Source organism: Typha latifolia, chromosome 14 (assembly GCF_019914945.1).
Source record: "Typha latifolia isolate L0001 chromosome 14, TyphaL0001v2, whole genome shotgun sequence".
NCBI classification, from domain to species: domain Eukaryota; kingdom Viridiplantae; phylum Streptophyta; class Magnoliopsida; order Poales; family Typhaceae; genus Typha; species Typha latifolia.
Genome location: NC_133099.1, coordinates 2046535 through 2063545, shown reverse-complemented (window position 1 = coordinate 2063545; position 17011 = coordinate 2046535). Strand labels below are relative to the sequence as shown.

Below are 17011 nucleotides of genomic sequence, written 5' to 3'. Positions count from 1 at the left end.
AGAGTATGAAATGAAAAAAAAATCCTATATTTTTTAAATATATATATTGTAAGTAAGCATATGGTTATCTATGGAGATAACAAAGCAATGAACCATGTGGATCTTGGCAAAGATAAGTATGGCTGACCCTATGAATTCTAGGTCAGTTGGAACCTTTAGAGAAAATTTTAGATGCATGCATGTCTACCTTGAAGATATACAAGGATATATATATAAACAACTTAACATTATAACTTTTATAATGCCTAACAGAAATAAGGCACCAATCCACATGCATGCCCTAATGACTACTTTGGAATTTTACAAGCCTAAAACATAAATATACTTAAGACCTAGGTCAATAAAAAAACTAGGCATTAGGGTATATTATTTGGACTTCACTCTAATTATATAATGCACCAAAGCTAGGTTAGTGGTGTGTATAGTCCAAAGTTAGTTGGTGATTCATCTTATAAATAAGTTTTGGTACTCAAGACAAAACTATGAGTGATTGTGATATTTGAAATTTATCTAATATTTGATTGGATTGTAGAATATGGATATTTTACTTGCTATAGAGAGGAAAAATAAAAATTTTAGATAAGGACAAAGTTAGGAGAGAAACTAATGGTGGAGGCTTTGAATCTTCTCACTCTATAAACTAAAAAGAACATTGTCTTCTTCTTCTCTATAGTCATATGCCTTTCCATTACAAATTTATAAGAAAATATGATTGTCATCTTCAAACCTGAATATTATGTAATATTAAGCTTGTCTCCTGCGTAGAGTCATCTTTAGGTTGGTTGATGACATATTTTTAAATTTGGGCACCACATGCTACTACAACATATTACTATGAATAAAGAGATTTATTATTCTTACATAAGAAGATTTTATATGTATTATTCTTTTTATTGATAATAGCTCGTGAACCGAATGACATGGGCATCTATCCTAATTACAATGCCCTGATGAGTAATAATCTAAATCTTGAACAATAGTGCATTAGTTAAATCGATATTATTGAAATTTTTATTTAAGAATACTCGTACAATATGAGCATCTTTAACTATTTGAGCACAGCCCTATTGGCCAGTAGTATCACGACTGTTATATGTGTTTTCTTTTATTTGGTTGAAATTGTGAAAATATGCAAAAATTATCTTAGATAAAACACAAATAAATATAATAGATTAATTTACTATAGTGCCCTTGTAATGTATCTCATTATGACTTTGGTTCACCACCTACTGAATTGTCCATTAGGCTATCAATTCATCTTGATATCAATTTGGAAGGCATGCACATGCATTGCCCATTTGGGCTTTTTGGTGGCAAGTGCATAGAGTCATAGAAGACATCATATCAACTCATACCTAGTCAAAAAGCTAAGGAAGGACACAAACACACACCCTTTTGCAGTGCTTTGAATAATTACCAAATGCTTCACCATCTCCTGCAGAGCCCTCAGCTCAAAGAAGAGGACACTGGCTGTGTCTAGATTTTGGAGTCATGGAAAACTTCCAAAGTTTAAGATCTTTTCAAAGGAGAAAAGTTTTATTGATAAAGGACAAAGAATATCTTTTTTATTTTCTTATCATACTTGATAGTTTTTTTTTTTTAGCATGAATGAATGAATGAATGTACTTAAGAGAGGACTAAGTTTGGAGGAACTTTGTTGGATCTATTCTATCTTCTACTAAAATTTTAGGTCTGAAACCTTTGGATGATATGGAAGCAAAGAAACATCAAGGTTTTTCACGAGGATGTGAAAACAACCAAAGAACCGTGATGCGCAGAGCTGTTCGACTAGTGCATGGCTATGCCAAGTCGGAAGGTAGGATGTCTAAGATGTCAAAGGATTGTGGGGGATCGAATAGAAGCCAACCAAGATGGCTTAAGGTCAGTGTGGATAGAGAGCTTACCCAAAAAAGATTACTAAAGCGGCATTGGTGCAATTCTTAGGGCGACAAATGAGTTTTTTTTTTCGGCCGTGGTTTGGGAAGCAATCCCAAGAGAGTTTACATTGCATGTTGAAGTTTGGGCCTCAAGCTGGGACTGTGGCCAACTAAAGGGCGTAGCTGGTTGGTAATTGAGTCGAATTTCCTTGAGTCGATCTAGATCATGAAAAAAAGTGGTAAGATGCCTTTGGAGGTTAAGGGGTTTAGTTGCTGGAGTGTTGTTCCTCTCGGTCGGCTCTTTTGTTCATATTTCAATATGTTATATCCTACGGGACGAAGAAGGTAAGGGTGAGGGTCATTGTATTTTGTGGGGGTGGGTTCGATCGGCTTTATTCTCACAGGTTTAGGTAGTAATTATAAGGGGGTGTAATATGAACCTCAAATATTCTTTATGACTCAGAGTTTTTCTTAATTTAATTATATTTAAATATTTATAATAATAAACTCCGGTATGCACGTAATATTAATAATTTGAAATAAAATAAGTTCGGATCTAGAATTTACAAGATACGGGTTATTTTGTTAATGATCTAAGATCCCTTGAATTAGTGGGGCTGGTTATCTCTAATTAGGCTCTAACTGGAGATAAGGGGACAGGGGGTGGGGGGTGGGGGGTGGGGGCTGGTCTAAGTTTGCAAGGAAAGAAAAGCAAAAAAATGCTATGATATGGACTTTCTTTCCATGGCGAGAGAAATCGAAGGCTTGACTCCAACGTCACGCACCAACACCAAGCAGTTGGAATCCCATCACATCGACATAAAATCCAACACACTCTTCACTCAATAATCATGAGATTAGATTGATTTGAACCCAAAAAATCGCCAGCCAACGACCCCAATATCCCACCACCTCTTTCTCTCTCTCTCTCTCTCATCTCCTTTCCTTTCTTCTTTCCTCGTCGTGGCATCGGCATAGACTACGATACGACCAATCCTCTGGGTAACTAATATAGTAAAGATTAAGTTACCAAAGGAGCAGAGAGAGAAGAGAGAGAGAGAGAGAGAGATAGAGAGAGAGAGAGAGAGAGTAAAGGCCACGCGTGCTGTTTCGCTTCTTTCCTTTTGTACTTGGGTATCTCTTCCCTCTCTTTTTTTTCCTCCTCCCCTTTCTCAGTTCGCAACCCTGCCATTGCTGCTTCTTGCCTCTCTGAGTCGAAAACCGATAGGAACAGAGCCAAGTACAGGATGGTTCTCAAAAAGTTTCGATTTTGATGCGTCTCTCGCGCGAGCAGCGTAGAAAGAGAGCCCGGGACGAGATGGGTCCGCGAAAGGTGGGGTTTTGAGGAAGAGGGGAAGGTAAGGTAGTAGAGAATAGAGATGGAGTTGGGCGAGGAGAGAGGCGAAGGAGGCGGTGGAGGAGAAGGGGAAGCCATGGGGGAAGGGGGAGTTCTTTACGTCAAGGTGATGACCGACGAGCAAATGGAGGTGCTTCGCAAGCAGATCTCCATCTACGCCACCATCTGCGAGCAGCTCGTCGAGATGCACAAGGCCGTCATGGCGCAGAGGGATTCGATCGCAGGTGAGAGACCTCCTCCCCCCACATTTACTCCTGGAATTCGGTGTGTTACTATCCCTTAGATGCTATTTTCGACATTTTTGCCTGCTAGAATTCCTTTTTGTTTGTGGATTTCGATCGTTATTTATATTCTTCTTTGACGAGTTAATGACTGGATTTAGTTGGATCATGCAAGAAGAAAAGAGGAAAAGCAAAACAGGGGAGATCAATAGGATACTATTTAATGTGGAGAGTTGGTGATTGAGGCCTCATTAAATTTAAGTTTGTAACTGCCCTGGTGGAAGTTATGATCATTAAATGACTCAAGATTCTCCTGGGGGGGGGCATTTATTCACACCCTGTTAGAAACCCTAATGCATTGAATCTGATAGAATTTAGATTCGTATCTTTGTCAGTTCAATTCCCTTGTTTGGAAAATCACCTTTTATATACGTAGACCTCCATGAAATTATATTAGGATTTTGTGAATATTATTCTGATCTTCTACCCTTTCTATCCTCGCACTGCTTCATCTTCATTGTTGCTCTTTGATGGGCTCCTATTTCAATATGGTTCTCTCTTCTAGACATCTGAATCTTATGCAAATTTGATAGATGAGGCAAGATATTCTAGCTATAATTTTGTTGCAAACTATAAATTGTCTTAAGCTATGACTTTATCTGAATCTTATGCATATGGAGACTTATATCGTCTGTTTCAATCTCGAGTTTACCTCCGGAACACTTGGCATGCTACTTTACCTTAAATTCATGTCTCTCCAATGTTTGGATGAGAAGTGAACAATCTAAGCCCTGTTCTCCTCCATGTGTATGCTAGTTATGTATATCCTCATGATCTTGACTCTAGATGTGGTTTGTTAGTATCCTCTGTGCTTATTCGCTTGCTATTCTAGGAATGAGGCTTGGGAACCTCTACTGTGATCCTCTAATGACACCTGGGGGCCATAAGATTACTGCAAGACAGCGATGGACACCCACGCCGATGCAACTGCAAATTCTTGAGAGTATATTTGATCAAGGGAATGGAACACCGAGCAAGCAAAAGATAAAGGAGATAACTCTCGAACTCTCGCAGCATGGCCAGATCTCTGAAACAAATGTGTATAACTGGTTCCAGAATAGAAGAGCTCGATCAAAACGGAAGCAGACTGCTGTATTACCAAATAACACCGAGTCTGAAATTGAAGCGGATGATGAATCCCCAACTGAAAAGAAACCAAAAGCGACGAACTCGCCTTACAAAAACATGCCTCTCAGGATGGATGATCTTTCAATTCCTTGTACCGAAATGAACTCCGAAGGGCGTCATCTTGAACCAGAGACTAATAGAATTCAAGGCATCTATGCATCTGATAATAGCTCAAAGTCTTCAGGCAGTCCAGGTCAAATGCCTTTCTATGAGAATATGCTGTCAACCCCGAGTATGTTTGCTCAACTCAGATGTTCTCTCTTTTGCCTTTTTGATTGAATTAAATACCCACTAGATAATGCGTTCGGAAGATAATTTTTCAGTTTTGAGGTGATTAATGCAGGAATGGATCACATAATGGGAAAGATGGAATTTTCTGGAAGCTTTTGCCATTTTCGGCCCGGAGAAAGCTATGACATGTTTGGATGAGAATTCTACTTGGGCCTGATCAAAGCGCTGAAAAATTAGCAAGAACTAAAAGAGTTTTCTTTCAGAGAACAGTAATACTTGGTTCATCTTAGTGGATTTTTCTGCTGTACAAGTGTGTGAGAAATTGTGGGGCGTCTTCAAAGTTAGGTCTATTACGTCCTAATGCAATGCATTGTTCATGAGCTTTTTAATTTCGTTCCTCACATCTCACCGAGATAGATCATCAGATTGAGAACTTCATCTACTTCATTCTTACCACTGAAGTTATTCTTCTTCTACATTGGTTTTATTTTGGCTTATGCTCTCTGGATGAAAAGTGATCATAGTATAATAAAAACAAGCTAGTGGTCTTCACTCTATCCCACATGCCCGAATGATGGCAAGGATGATCAATGTTCCTAAGTACTGAGAACAAAGCCTGGAAAATAAGGATGGCAATATTTAAATGTTCTGTTAGCTACTGATGTTGAGTGACATGTGGGACAGTTTGGCAGGCTATTACTTAATTATGTGTATCCATTACCCACCGCCACCACCCCTATGCCTTTCTGAATACTATCAGGGAATTCAAACAAAACAAGAATTTTACAACCAAAGAAAAGTTTCTTTTAGCAAAAATAACTTAGAATATTTGAGAATTATACTTGACAACATGACAGCAAGTCATTTCATAGTAAAGAGCCTAAAGATTTACCGTACTTACAAACTTTTGCAAAAGATTTAGACTCTTGGTTCCACTGTTGCTTCCAGCAATCCAGTGGTAAGGCAGAGGAGCAGAATGCTAACTGTGAGGGCATTGATTGGGATAAGAACTGAACAAATTTGGCTTCACACCATCTTTACAGGCTCAGATGAAAAATAAAGACAATATTGCATCTCATGCGCAGATGACTGGCCCTGCTATTATTCTGGGTCGTATCCTAAAACTTGAACAAATTGACAATAACCCAGAATTTCCAAAATAACTCGGCTTCTTTTTAACCCATATCGCCTAAATTTAAGTGGGCACAATTGTGATGTTCCTGCTGTAATATGTACAGTAATTATGAATCGAGTACTTGACAGCGTTCAGGTTCATGTACAATACATCTCATGCTAAATTGCAACCGGAATGATACCTCACTAATTACCTGTATGATAGTGGTGAAATTCTTCGTACTAGTCATAGTTCATGTTTGGCTGTAAATAACCTTAATTACACCGAAGGAAGAAGTTCTGGAAGATCACATTGCTTATCTGCCTTGATAATAAAGACCGCATTTATCCTCTTTTTGGTAGTTTGGGCTGCTGATAAAAGAAATAATATTTGAACAAGTGAGCAAGTGGTTGGATGAATAGCTATACTAGTACAGAAGGATAACAAACTAACCTTTGCTTTTCTTGTGACCAAGAACCCAGAATCCTGAAGCTCTGGATTGGATGCATATTTCTCGATCTCAATGAGCTGTTTACCTTGCGAAGTCATATCTATGGAATTGGGCAGTTTATCCTACAGAGATAAACAATGGACACTTAAAAGTCATCTCAGAAATTTTTTTCTTTAGAGATAAGATTATCTTGCAATATAACTCCAGCTACAATTACATTTTCTATGCTACATCATCTCAATCTACAGACTCATAACTTAAATACTAAATAAAACAACCAAGTAGTTGATCAATCAATACGCCACGTATCGATTACCATGGGCAAAACATACATTTCTGCTTGATTGTTGATCAATCATATCCAAATAATCAGCATAAAAGAGCACCTTCATAAGAAACAGAAGCAAATTAGTTTAGATTTAAGCAACTACTAAGTAGTAATACACCCAATCTACTAGACTACCTTGTTTAATAAATGGACATTTGATGCATCAGCTGCCATAATTTGCACCCCAAGGGAAGTGTCGCAGGTGGTACAGAATGGACAGGTCACTATCCGGAACACACATCCATCCTCCTCACACCAGACGTCATGCAGTGCAACACCTTCATTGCTGCATCTGTTAAAGATGCGCTGGTCAACAGAAGATGTATCACAGATTACAGTATAAACACTTTCCCGTGGCATCCTGGAAAGATCATCTGACAAACAGATACTTGGGGTTCCACTTTTCAAAACATATGTCAAATAAGCTTTCGATAATGAAGTCAGACTACATGGAACGATAAAATTATGTTTAGGTAACCCTAGCGGGATTTTGCAGCGCAAGCAACAAATATGGAGGTTCTTTAGCATAAACTGCTCAAAGAAAGGTAATGTACCAGAACTTCTATCGAGGAACATTTGAATTAGTTTTCGATTCTTCAGTCCTGAACAATTGGTTGGAGAAGGTAATTCTGATTCTCTACCAGTATCTCGAGATATACTGCTGCTGACACAATCAACACGACATAAAGAATCTACACCAGGTGAAATGAAGTGATTCATATATGTACAACGAGTCAGCTGTGAACCTATCGACTTTCTTCTTTTCTGGAATTGAGAATCTACGCTCTTATTTAAAGATGATTCCTGTCCAGAATTGCAGAAATCCACGGAAGCAACTCTTTCAGGAGTGACTGCTGAGATACATGCTTCATCAGAAAGATTTCCATTAGAAGAGGTAGCCGAGAGTGAAAAGGCCGGTCTGTCCAAGCACTGATTGCAGGAATTTGCCACTTCAGCAAATAAGTTTTCAGCCTCAGGAATTTCCCTCGGGGTAGTGACTTGATCTGTTACTATACTGTGTTCAACTATTGGAGATGGATGCAAGCTGTTTTCAGAAGCTGCTGCATAGGTTGCCTCCAGATATCTGCATTAGCTATAGAGCTTGTTTAAAATAACATAAAGGAGAAATAAAGTGAAAGGAATTCCGAATTACACAACTAGATGAGATTACCTTGAATGCTGGTGGGTATCATCCTCCAAATTGATATAATCTCTGTAGTTTCTCAAGACTTCATCATTTGTTTTGAGAAATGTTTTAACGTCTAGCTGGCACTGAGATTTTAGAGAGGAGAGTGGGACTTCCTTCGCTACTGTAGTTGACTTCGACTGTTTAGGCTTCGTAGCTGATTCATTATCAGGGATCATCTTCTTCCTATTCTGATGATCGAGCCTCTTTACTTTCTGATTCTTCTTCTGTGGGATTCCCTCAATTGAGAAACTTGGCTCTGACCATGGCAACATTCTCTTGTTACTATCACAAGGGAGTACATCTATTTGCAGTTCGTCCTTAGTTGCACTAGCACCCTTGCTTTCTGCATTAACCTGTGTCTGTGGACGTATCAATTTCTAGCATAATCTTACCAGCATTTAAAATTGCAAGAAACATTGATAGTATTGACTATCAGACCTCAACATTTTGGAAGAAGGTTTGCAACCCATCTATTGTTTCCTCAAAGCTTCCATAGTGCCTGATTGAGTTCCTAAGCCACTTTGAAATATATGTGAGATTCCTCTCCTCCTTGTACCGCTCATCTGCACTCATATTATGATAATCACAAACACAAAGATGATGACAAAGTTCAACAAGACTAAAGCATGATAGGTCTTTGCGCTTATGACGAGTCAAGGCTGCACTTAAAGTTGTTACTACGAAGATATAAAATCTACCGCATGCCACTATCATAGAAGTGTTATAGGAGATACACACAATTTATTTTACAGTCTACTTGCATGATATTAATGATCAGAGGTAACAGTGTCAATTGAAAGCTTTATGGTTAATACTTAGCACGATATTACATAACTTCCAATGCTTGAATTTAAGTATATCTAGATTCTTTTGAGGGGAGTAGTTGCCTAAATATCTTTGGTACTGTAGAAAAAATGATCTCACATTAAGATTCATACCGATTAATATTATTGCTCCATAGTCAAACCTATGTCGAATGCAGCGACCTACAAAATAAAGGAACATTAGCAATATATTTTTAGAGAAGATGCAGAATTCAATGTAACATTTCCTTGTTTTTTAAGAAGCCATATCAACATGTGCTGTTTCCATATCCTATGTCCATGTCCATGCTCCACAGTAATCAAGGAAGAACAAGCAAACTAGGAAGTAGGAACCTCATTTGGTTCATCTCTATGGTATGGGCAAAAAGCCATTATTCACTGTCTGCCTACTATTCTATAGTTTCATGAAATTCATAGCAGAGGATGACAACAACATGACTAGAAACCCAACTAAAAAATGAGATTAGAGTGTCACTTGCCAGCAGCTTGGTTCAGAGTACGAAATGCTTGATGGCAGTACCATTCACTCCCGCTTAAGAGACCTTTAGATGATTTGTGAGTGTCATTATATCTCTTCTTCAGCGTGACTTGAATGTCATTTCTGATTCAACCCAAATACATAAGGGATGAATACATAAATATCTTTATATTTATTTGAAGAAATTACCCAAAGGGAGAGCTTACTTGTTTGGAAATGGAATACCAACAATCACCTTAACTCAGTCAAGGAATTCACGCTAGACACTACAAACAGATATTTGCTAATGAACAATGAAGGCAAAATAATACATCAAATTATTATTATTATAAAACTGATTACCAGATAGAATAATTAGTAAAAGATCAACTACCAGAGGTTTGTAGTTGGCATTACGTGGAACAAAATTTACTATAAGGGGCAAGAAAAGAACATTGAAAGTTATTAAGCATATGAAGGATACAACCACTCTGGCATTTTCATCAGAGAAGTCAATCCCTTCCGATACCTGTGAAGTAAAACTATGAAATCAAGAAGTAATCATGTATGTGAAAAGAAATAGGCCTCAGAAAGCAAAAAAGAACAACCAAAATAGGAGCTAAATTTGTTTTACTATTTAAAGTGCTTAGAGTAAAAGCAGACAGCTAGCATGCCAAACAGCCTTGCTTAACTGAAAAAATGAAATAATAATCATCGAATGCTTCCAAAAGCCAATGAATGCAAAAGAACAGTAAAGTAACACCTAAATTTTTCACCACCTTTCCTCGACAAACTGCAAGTAAAGTAGCTCCTCTCTTAACATGATTTTGTGATGAACCCTTGGTACCAGGACTTTTGAAGATTCGTTTTGAACCACCTCTCATTTTTCCAGTGACAGCTTTATTTTTCCCAAGAATTGCATTGTAGTAGCCTTTTAGAACAGGTTCAAATTCTTCAGTATTTCCTCTCGGCTCTGCAAACAAGAAATCTAAGTGATCAGAAAAGATCAATGAACCGTGCTAAAATCTTTTTCGGTATCATCTGAACCACAAAAAGAAGAGTCTAGAGTGGGATAATGTAGTATGGAATTTGCCATCTTTAGCAGCTTCTTACCAACAAAAACAGGCTTTGCAGCATTCAATCGTGACCATTGACCTGTCTGACACCAACGTGCACGCAGCTTGTCCAACAACTTATAACTTGGGAAGAATACAAGAGCACCACCGGGAACAATCCCGCATATTTCTTCTAAAGTAGTTCCAAGTGCATCCTTCAGAAATATCAGCACTCAATCAATTAAGCCTAATCAAAATTCAAAACTAAAATGAAAGCAGAAGTATGTATTCGCTCCACCGATACCTGGAAAGCATATCCATCTGCAGTTCTGTAGCTGGCATTTAACTGACTATTTGCAGGACCAGACGCGATCACGGCAGCCCAAAGCTGTAAAATATAATTGCTTAAAGAGAAAAGAATGGATATGGGACATCAAAATGGACTACAATTATAAAGGCCATCCATGCCAGTGAAATCTCAACTGCTTCAAATTTGACATTCTTTTGCATGTTACTTTACAAACTTACAAAGTTTTAGCTTCTTGACGAATATTTCATCATTTGATGAACACACCTAAAGTATTGGCACTGTGCATGCCCTCTAATTCTAATAACTTCCTCATCAAGGACAACATTGTACACATTTTAATTGCCAGATTGATATGCTCCACCATTTCCATGGACTAGTTTTCAGGAGACAGTTGATGAAAATTTGGTAGAAGGCTAGAAGATGACGGAGGTTAAGATTTGCCCTTTTTGTTGGAAGGATTGGCTCATTGGCTAGGGTTGGATGAACATTCACGAGGAGGAAATTGGGAAGGTCGCATGAAACAAACGTCATTTTTCCTATAGGGCCGAGCCATCTTTTTAGTTCTGCTGTTTTCTAATCATCAGCTCCCCCAAACCAAGCGACTCCTCTCAGGTCTCAATCCTGATCTCTACTCTTAATAGGGGTGGCGGGCAGATCAGGGCAGGTCAATTTTGAGTTTGGTAAAATCCTGTGAGCTTGTACCAACTGATTTATAATGAATCCAATTTAGGAAGGAAAATAAAATGCTAGGAATAGATTCCAATAAATTGACCGAGAATTACGAAATGCAACTATTACCTCCAGCTCTCCATTGTAACATTGCACACTTAGACATGCTTCTGATTTTATTTAATTGATACATCTATAATGACCTGCTAGGTTTTAGGGTAGCACAGCAATAGCCAACACATGTATCATTATATCATCTCATAGGTTTGCCAATCAATTTCGGAGATTGCCAAACCTGATCCTATTGTACGAGCATGGGATGAAGGAAACTAGAGAAGCCTTACAGAAAACAATGGATTTACCTGTGATTCAACATCAATCACGTGTGGAGCTTCAAAGCAAGATTCAAACTGCACTCCAAGCTCGGATGCAAAAGAGCCCATTGGAGAGAGCGTCCTGCGTCAGGAGAGAGATGTGTGACACCAGTAGGTTTGCAAGAGTTATCGAAAATCTTTACGTCAAACTACAAGTCACACCATTGAAAGAGAAAGCCCACTTAATTGATCCATATCATCATTCGTAAACAAACATTGACTTATGGTTTATAAAGCAGCTGAAACATGGTGTTAAGCTGAGACAGTTCATTTTGGCAGGTTTGAAAATTTGTTGGTTTGCTCTACTGCAGATGTTGAAGTCCATCAAAACATGAGGAAAAAATAAAGAGAAATATTTAAAGCATGTAATGGTTGTCTCAATGCCGATGAAACATTTAGCAGTAACTGAGCAAAGCTTTGAGTTAAACTGGCTTGATGTACAAGAAACATATTACTTCTGATACTGAATTATTGACATTTCCAGCCAAAAGACCTTGCACATCTTCATCATATTGTGGCAATATTTTTCTCTTGTTGTAATGCTATGTAGATACAATAGAACATAATTAGGAGAACAGCTACCCCAGAGTGTCTTCTTTTTTGGCAAGCAAAACAAAAAAGATACTCACCCAGACGTAAGGATTACAGAAAGAGAAAGATTTGCAATCTCTCGGAAAACAACAGCAGGATTTAGACACCACAAACTCATAGTGCATTTCCAGCCAGCTGCAGTATTACCTGCAGATAATGCCATTTTTTCAAATATTATCAATAATAAGTGCTAATGAGTGACATTGGAAATGTTAAACAGAAGAATATGCGAAAGGTAAAATGGTAAATTAAATGGTGGACAAACTCTCTTTGTATTATTTAAATATTTCACGTCGATGAAGTTGGAAGTATATAGGAGTTGGAAGAAAATATATGCAATAAACAAACTTATGCCAGGCAAATCCCAAAGCTGATATAATTTGTCTGTGGATAAAGAGCTTAGATGAGAGATAACTGACTATAATAAGTGCATCATAATCATAAGATGTGATCAAATAGAAAAGTGGTTAGGGTTGCAATAAACAGGGTTCATCAACTGCTCAAACTTGACTTACCATAAGCTCACTACTTAGCTGGAATACAAACACAAGGCCAAGAATTCTGATTAGGCTCAGCTTGGTTTTGGAGGTTGTGCTGGGTAAAAAGCCAAGCTCGAGCACAAGTTTCAGAGTCAAGTTTGAGCTCCTTTCTAAGTTTAATAAGCCCAAACATTCCAAGCTAAGCCTAATAAATTATTATCCATCACTGCATCCTGTTTGTAGCCCTTGAAGTCAAGTAAAATTATTTTCGTTCATTATGTTCTTTATACTAATCAGTTACTGACTTCTTGTAATGCAGGCCATTCCATCAACATATATGATGGGATAAAGTGATGAAATGGCAGAAGAAGAAAGAAACTGATAGAAATTTCAATAGCTCATCCTGAGCTGCAAAAATCTGCTAAGCTGACAGATAAGCACCTTTTTACAAGTGGACATTTGTTTACGTGTGGCTTGTGTCACCATTCTGACTACTTAAGGTATTATGTAAAAGTATAAATCATTTTCTTCAAAAAGAACTTCCATCATTCTAGTGATAACAATCAGAATTTCCTGAAATTATAGCTCAACAAATCAAAATGTATAAGAAAGCAGACCAACTGTTACTTACTGTCATCTCTTTTAACATATCGCTGCAATGCAAGTTGGTAATCAGATGAATGGCAGCCAGTCCCAGAGAAGAAGTAGCTAAGTGAGGAAAATATTTCTGCACGTTATGATGAGAAGTGTTACCATAATATAAGTTAGATATTGAGAACTTAAAATAGCAACTACCTTCCAGTATGATAGCTGAGATGCCACTTAAATGAGCTCCATCTGACTCTGCATCTGAAACAGCTTTAACTGCCTTGAAGAACAAATATTCTGCTTTAATTTACAGTAAGAGGGCACACCAACAACCTAAATGCTTTCAGGGCAATTTTGATATTGAATAGACTACATGTTGTAAGCAAAATGATACTTTTAGTAAGCACCTTAGTGGCACATTCTTGCAAAATTGGAAACAACTGTTGAGTAATTCCGGCATGTTGAAGTTCTCTCATAGCTTTATCACCAGTCCAACTGGGGGATCAAAAGTATCCGAAAATAAATAAATGATTGCATCTTAATGTCAAACCAAATTATTTTTCAGAATAAGTCAATATTTAAGAAATGAATATAAAGAATAACCAAATCAACCAAAGAAAGCATAGTCTACTAGGTCATTATGGTTATCTTTCTATTATCGTCCAGCATTTGAAGGATCGGTAGATAATTTCTGTATACATAGAAGAAAATGACTGACTATAGTTTTGGTTTACAGTACAGAGATGTTCCACTGCTAATTTAGTTCCCACCCCAGGACTTATTTCTTTATAATTTTAGCAAGGCAAGCATAAAGAGATAACCACAGTATTATTTGTGGAAAGCAATTCAAACAATAGCAATCTAGTAAAACATAAGCCAAAGAAAATGATACCACTGTTCCAGCCCAAATGTAGTTCACTATATAATCAGCAGCTTTTTATGTTCATCGTACTATGAGATTAAAATAATGAGCACTGTGTCTTTTTAGTTTTATTTGGATTTTGCATTATGATCTGAGGCACCAATAAAGGCTCCAGTTGAATGGGCAGTATTACAGCCCATGCTCAATTCAATCAAAAGTCTCAAGTAGAAAAGCTAAAGCATTAGTGACGAGCAAAAAGAAGCAGTTTCCACTTACTATGAAGAGTAATGCTCAAACTCTGTCTTCTGCAGGTTGTCTTTCCTGCCAGCTATCCAACTTACAAGTCCCTGTATAATTCATATAACTTAGTGTGAAATAGAGAGTCAGTTAACTAGCCAACAGATTCCCTCATAAGTACCTGAATCACGTCATATAAGGGTCGGTATATCATTGCAACACTGTCATCCGAGCATAATTGCCCTAGTTCCGTTTCCAGTGCTTTGATTAAATGACAGCAATCATCAGATTAGGTTCTGCAAGAGGTTAAAAAATAAGAAGTTCATGTAGAACAACTTACTGCAAAGAACCTCTTCATCAACATCTAGACTGCCAGCATCACGTGCCATGTCTTCTATGTTGCTGCCGAAACAAAAAGGAAATAGCATGGGGTCGGTCAATTTAACCTTCTAAGAAAATGCCAAGAATTGTGGCAATAGTCCAAGTGCATGATGTTTTCTCCAAGCAGTAGGAAAACTAAAAGATTTTGAACATATAAAGAACTAGAAAGTTCTTTTGCAGGTATGTGTTATCTTGCAAATATATTATGACTAGTTATTTGAAGGCTATGGAGCAAGACTTGCATAAAGAGAAACATAATGACATACTGGGCCTCATCAAGAATAACAATGGATCCCTTTATATCAACATCCATAGCCCTCCGAACAATTGGATTTACAATGTAGCTGTATGGGGAGAAAACTATTTGAGCCTCAGCTGCCATAGTTTGTGCAGCAAAATAGGCACACCCTACATTAAAGAAAAGAAGATAAAGATTTAGCACTGATGTCATAAGATTAGATCTCACTTTGTATACCTCACCAAAAAACAAAAAAAACAAGAAGCAGACCTTTTACAGTTCGACCAACTTTGACAAGATCTTCGATATCATGAACTTCATGGGATCCACCTTTCTGAAGTGAAGGATGAGCTTTAACTTTATGTGCATTCCTGTTTCATCCAGCACAGGGTTGTTTGTCACATTGGAATAAAAAAATGGCATATTTAATTAATCAGTCATTTGCTCTTAAGAGGAAACTTACTTGAATTCAAGACAACCTAGACTGGTATCCTTTAGGAGCAATTTACTGGAAACAAAATAGCACATTACAGTGAAAAAAAATGTAATGGACAAAGAAAAAGGAGAGCCCAGATTAGATTCACTACCATTGTTCATCCACTTTCTCACTCGAACAGACATGTTTATTGGTGCAGTAATGCTTTCTTGAGGCCTATTATGAACAGTTGAAAAGAAAAATAAGTCAACCCTAGTCAGAGGAAGTTTCAAAGCTTAAACACCCCATAAAGTATCATTGCGTGAAAACTAGGTGGCTTCTTTCTTGGATGAAGGAGAAAAAAATCTAGTAATACTAATCAGAGTTAAGGCACATCATTGAGCTATTAACCGGACAAAAGAATCATTGGTTATATAGATAACAAGTGGATAACTGATGAGGATACCCGTACAACATGCAGAGAAATATATATTTCTTACCACCATTATCAGGTAAAACAGTTAAGGAAAAAATTTACTCAACATTTACAAAAACTATTAGACAACCGCATGATAAGGAAAACTATAAGAATGAAAGACAATTTCTAATATCTTCCATGGACCTTTAGACAACCGCATGATAAGACTTACAAGAATAGCCATTGGTACTCTATACGATGTCTTCCTGTACTCCCGAATCACCTGGCTTATCTGAGAGTGCGTCCTTCTATAATCACCAAATTATCCTCCGATTAAGAATTAAATAACTCGTTCAAAGAACAACAGACAGAACAAATACCCTAACGGAAATAGCAAAACTCTCACGAGGCATAATAAATAGTAGGCATCGTCAGCTTCCTCTGCGCCCTAGCACTTGTAGCCTGTGGAACCTGCTCCGTATTCCCTACCATTCAACACAGCGTTCATGATCCAACCTTCGATCTTGACCAAGAAACCATGAATTTGGCAAGATACGAGATTTTTACTTACGAGATGGCTCGGGTTCGGGGACAAATCCACCGCCATGGAGGAGAGGATCATGATCCGACTGGACTAGGGGATTCGGGGAAGGAGAGGTTTGGGGGCGGCGTTGCTGGTGTTGTTGCCAAGCGAGGGCGGAGCAGAGGAGGGAGAGAGATTTGCCGGTGCCGGTAGGAGACTCGAGGAGGGCGTGGCAGTGGCCGTTGCGGCGGGCGCGATCGAGGGTGGAGATGACGCGGCCCATGAAGGCGAGCTGGGAGCCGTAGGGCTTGTAGGGGAACTCCACCGGAACGCCGCCGATCTGGTAGACGTTGGGCGGTTTTGAAGTAGGGTTAGGGTTTGGGGTGGCCATGGTTTGGAGCGGAAGAGAGGGTGGAGTGAGGGTGACGACGTCGGTGGGAACGGAGGAGAAAGAGGAACTAGAAAATGGTAGATGTTGGCGGGAAAATTGTTGAAGTAGTTCTGTTTCGATTTCAATTTTACCGCCATGGTTAGATGTGCTCCATGGTCAGTCCTACTTCGTGGGCTCTCCAGACCTTGTATTTTATTTTTATTATCATTGACACCTCATAAAAATTATCATATATACTATACA

The 17011-nt window shown here is 38.2% G+C and overlaps 2 protein-coding genes across 9 annotated transcripts; one reads left to right on the top strand and one right to left on the bottom strand.

Moving 5' to 3' along the window:
* The first annotated feature begins 2717 nt into the window (after window positions 1-2717).
* Window positions 2718-5359, top strand: LOC140801474 (WUSCHEL-related homeobox 8-like). The gene is made up of 3 exons (XM_073156629.1): window positions 2718-3458; window positions 4348-4875; window positions 4987-5359. The coding sequence occupies exons 1-3, from the start codon at window positions 3257-3259 to the stop codon at window positions 5070-5072; spliced, it is 816 nt and encodes a 271-aa protein (XP_073012730.1). The 5' UTR covers window positions 2718-3256; the 3' UTR covers window positions 5073-5359.
* Window positions 5360-5716: 357 nt separating this feature from the next.
* Window positions 5717-16939, bottom strand: LOC140800610 (uncharacterized). 8 transcript variants are annotated; one of them, XR_012111279.1, is made up of 29 exons: window positions 16426-16939; window positions 16261-16339; window positions 16087-16162; window positions 15609-15673; window positions 15485-15529; window positions 15292-15392; window positions 15050-15191; window positions 14743-14804; window positions 14584-14663; window positions 14442-14512; window positions 13711-13798; window positions 13511-13583; window positions 13347-13442; window positions 12275-12383; window positions 11634-11727; window positions 10597-10680; window positions 10351-10507; window positions 10017-10210; window positions 9722-9766; window positions 9465-9493; window positions 9260-9381; window positions 8895-8942; window positions 8395-8519; window positions 7939-8315; window positions 6903-7851; window positions 6772-6825; window positions 6442-6561; window positions 6203-6359; window positions 5717-6097 (listed from the first exon to the last, which is right to left on the bottom strand). XR_012111279.1 is itself a non-coding variant. In XM_073155366.1 (28 exons), the coding sequence occupies exons 1-28, from the start codon at window positions 16766-16768 to the stop codon at window positions 6333-6335; spliced, it is 3855 nt and encodes a 1284-aa protein (XP_073011467.1). In that variant the 5' UTR covers window positions 16769-16939; the 3' UTR covers window positions 5717-6332. The 8 variants fall into 8 exon arrangements, 4 of the variants coding, with proteins under 4 accessions (XP_073011467.1, XP_073011468.1, XP_073011469.1 ...); XR_012111280.1 differs by having other exon boundaries at window positions 5717-6094; XM_073155366.1 differs by having other exon boundaries at window positions 5717-6359.
* Window positions 16940-17011: the final 72 nt, after the last annotated feature.